At 41.9% G+C, this 3,270-nt stretch overlaps 1 protein-coding gene across 1 annotated transcript; it reads right to left on the bottom strand.

Annotated features, from left to right (window-relative positions):
- Positions 1 to 844: 844 nt before the first annotated feature.
- On the bottom strand, positions 845 to 3,017 carry LOC149408116 (protein ULTRAPETALA 1-like). Its single transcript, XM_089616233.1, has 3 exons — positions 2,310 to 3,017; positions 1,284 to 1,596; positions 845 to 1,207 (listed from the first exon to the last, which is right to left on the bottom strand). Exons 1-3 carry the CDS (start codon positions 2,527 to 2,529, stop codon positions 1,033 to 1,035), a joined length of 708 nt encoding a protein of 235 aa, XP_089472359.1. The 5' UTR covers positions 2,530 to 3,017; the 3' UTR covers positions 845 to 1,032.
- Between the last annotated feature and the right edge of the window lie 253 nt (positions 3,018 to 3,270).

Raw genomic sequence — 3,270 nt, 5'->3', positions numbered from 1 at the left:
CGTCTAGATTAATTGGGATGCTATACCAACACAAATTAACCAAGGCCTGAGTTACTCCTGGTTACCCGTATGTAAATCTTTTAGCCCTGATCACCAGTAAGAAAGCTGTATATTCATATACTCTTTATATAAGGTCTATCATTTTATCTGTTTATGTGCATCAATTTTTATTTTTCCTCGTAGTTCTAACTCTGTGTTGTTTATATTCAATATTATCAATTCCAAATGGAACAACCTAAAACACTGTAATGTCAAGTGCCTAAGGACTAATATACAACAGAATTAGCCTATTTCCACATGGGGCTTTTCATTCACAATTATAATTGAAAAATTGCCTCATTTGCCACCAATTTCATAACATTTTCTCACTTTCCACCAAAATATTAATTTGACCCAAAATGACACCATTTATGTCAACAATGTTGACATCTATTTTTGCCCTTCATTATTAGATATCAATATTGTTGACATAGATGGTGATATTTTGGGTCAAATTAGTCTTTTGGTGGAAAGTGGAAAATATTATAAAATTTGTGACAAATAAGGCAATTTCTCATTATAATAGAGACCGCTCTTCTCAAATGAATTCTTCTTCTTCTTCTTCTTCTTCTCTATTTCAGCTTTTTTTTTTACTGGCCTTTGACAAAAATGGCTACGAACACCATGAACAGAAACAATTCCTCTACGCCAAACTTGTACACCTCCTTTCCCATCAGCAGATAACAGAAGAAAAATAAATGCAGATGACAAATAAAATGAACCAAGCTTCATCAAGTGATGGTGGTGAATAGTTAACTAGTTTAAGAGAGGTATAAATAAAACCAGTACTTGAGAGCAGCTCAGGGAGTGTAAATTCAAGGTCTGACATAACAACATATTTAATAATAAAGAAATAAAAGTGAATGTTGTGTGTCACCCACCAGAAGCCTCTCATTGGAGGGGGAGGGAGAGTGAGAGAGAGGAATTAATAATGTGGGAGCATAGCATAGGCACAAAATGAATGAGGGGGGAAGGAGGAAAGCGTGATAAATGTTAGGCTTTGGCGTTGAGGGTGAAGTCGGTGCAGGTCTGGCAGGAGCAATCGGAGAATCGGCAGATTTGGCAGCCGAAACAGACACAAGAAGTGCATCCCTTGCAGGTGGGGGAGCGAGTGCAGCCCCGGTAGACTCTCCGACTCCCTCTCTCCTCTTCATCCTCACATGTGATTCTGCCCCAAAACACGTCAACAAAGTTGGTTTCCTCTGTTTAACAAGTGTAACTGATATAGTAAGAGAATAGCCTACTTGTCGAAGGGGAGGTGGGAGCAGAGCCAGTTGGGGTGGGCGAGGGCGTCGTGGTGCAGGCGGCACTCCTCTCGGGTGCGGAGGCGGAAGCGCCGCTCCTTGCTGCAGGCGGTGCAGCGCAGGAACTCGTCGCGGTGGCACGCGTGGGGCCCCCCGCCGCTGCTCTTCTTCAGCGACTTGTTGTAGTACTTTAGCAGCACGGTCTTGAACACCGGCACCTTCTCCCCGTTCACTATCACCCATATGTTGTTCTTCCACTTCCGCGCCGTCTCCCGACCCGAGTGCTTCTCAAACGCCGCCGGGCTCATCTTCTCTTCATTCATTTCACCACAACATTCACTCAGATTCCCATGTATACATTCCACATGCACGAACCAACCACACGTACTAATATCTATCTACTACATGTATATTTGATGGTGATGATCCAGTCATAATAATGAGAGGCACAGAGACCAACGACAAAATATATATATATACACTGTACACATAATATATACACGTACAGACGAAAAACCCTACAACCAACAACAAGGTTGCCATTCTACAGTACGACATGATTACGCTTTCTTCCTTTACTCTGTATAAACAGAAAGAAGAAACAGAACTATAGCAGCCAATTCAAACAAACTCGACACCAAAGAACAGGTCTTTCTTTCAAGACACCGAGCCCCGATTCAATCCAATCTCGAATGACAAGTAAACAAAACACAATGCGCTCATTGAGGCAATCTAACATACACCTGAGCTATATTCGTAAACGCATACGCGTTCCACTGAACTCGACAAAGAGGAAAACCTAAACACACAAGACCACTAAACAAACCATAAAATAAGACGCGATCAACGTGGTAGAAGCGAGCAGATAAATAGGAAAGAAAATCGCACACAACGCAAGACAAATTTTTTTTACATGCACATATGATAAGAAAAGCCGAAACGGCCATACCTAAAAAATAATAATAAAATAAATAAATAAAAACCTATTTGAAAAGAAGAGGAGAGATTTATGAGAGAGAGAGAGACCTTCCTGACAGCCAGGTGTGCAATCGCAGGAGATCTCGAGGTCGCCATTGAGGAAAACCCTAAGTCTGCCAACGGCGTCACCGTAACGGTGGCTGGTACAGCCACAGGTGATTTCAATGTGGTCTTCCATTCTCTTGACTCCGCTCATCTCTCGCACCTCTTCGTCGCTGAACAACACCACTTCCCTCGCCATCTCCGCTGCGCCCTCATTCGAACCCATCCACACACTCACAGATCCAACAAAGTCAAACCAATCCCAAGCACGGAGAGAATCGAAAGAGAAACCCTTCTCTCTCTCTCTCTCGGCGCCGTGTATTTAGACGAGACGAGTAAAGCGTGTTTGTGTGTGTATATATACAACGAATGGTTTTCTGTGTGTGTTATATGGATATATGTGGATGGATAGATGTGTATTGACGGAAAAGCCCCCGATGGGAGAGAGTGAGAAAGGGCTCAAAGGGAACGCATCTCCAAGGGTCGTCCCGAGATGAGAGATCTGGTTTTAGAAAGGCGTTTATTTTTATATTTGGGTAAGGGGTTTTGAGAGAGAGCGAGAGAGAGGTTTCTTTCTTTGGTTTGGTGGAAATGGAAATTGGGGTTATGTAAATGTTATGTTGGTGAGTTGAATGAATGAGCTGGCTCTCAAGGGCACACAAATGTCGTGTGGTGTATTGAAAGAAAGAAAAGGGCTTTTAATAAAACAAATCAAATTACATTGAAAAAAGGAAAATGCCTTGTTTTATTTTATTAGCCTTTTGCTTTGCTCCTCTTATTTCTTTCTTCTACTTGCATGATATGACATATGAGAGAGAGAGGGAGGGAGAGATAGTTTTACAGAACCCAGAAAGAAAGAAGAGGGTATCACTTATTATATAGGGCCAATTTGGTTTTTTCTTTCTTATTATTATGGGGAAAATATATTACTCGTGACGTGGTGTTTTGGGCTGTGTACTAGTTTAGT

This window comes from Urtica dioica, chromosome 1 (assembly GCF_054948205.1).
Source record: "Urtica dioica subsp. dioica isolate 48M chromosome 1, U.dioica_male_clone48M_v1_H2, whole genome shotgun sequence".
NCBI classification, from domain to species: Eukaryota; Viridiplantae; Streptophyta; class Magnoliopsida; order Rosales; family Urticaceae; genus Urtica; species Urtica dioica.
Note: the sequence above shows the minus strand (reverse complement) of the source record. Positions and strands in the feature narration are given on the sequence as shown.

What these genes read in the sequence shown, in the direction of transcription:
- LOC149408116 (XM_089616233.1), bottom strand. Translation starts at nt 2,529, where the DNA reads ATGGGTTCGAATGAGGGCGCAGCGGAGATGGCGAGGGAAGTGGTGTTG. An exon ending in CACACCTGGCTGTCAGGAAG is followed by an intron (nt 1,597 to 2,309) that starts GTCTCTCTCTCT and finishes AAATGAATGAAG; the next exon opens with AGAAGATGAGCCCGGCGGCG. An exon ending in TCCCACCTCCCCTTCGACAA is followed by an intron (nt 1,208 to 1,283) that starts GTAGGCTATTCT and finishes GTTTTGGGGCAG; the next exon opens with AATCACATGTGAGGATGAAG.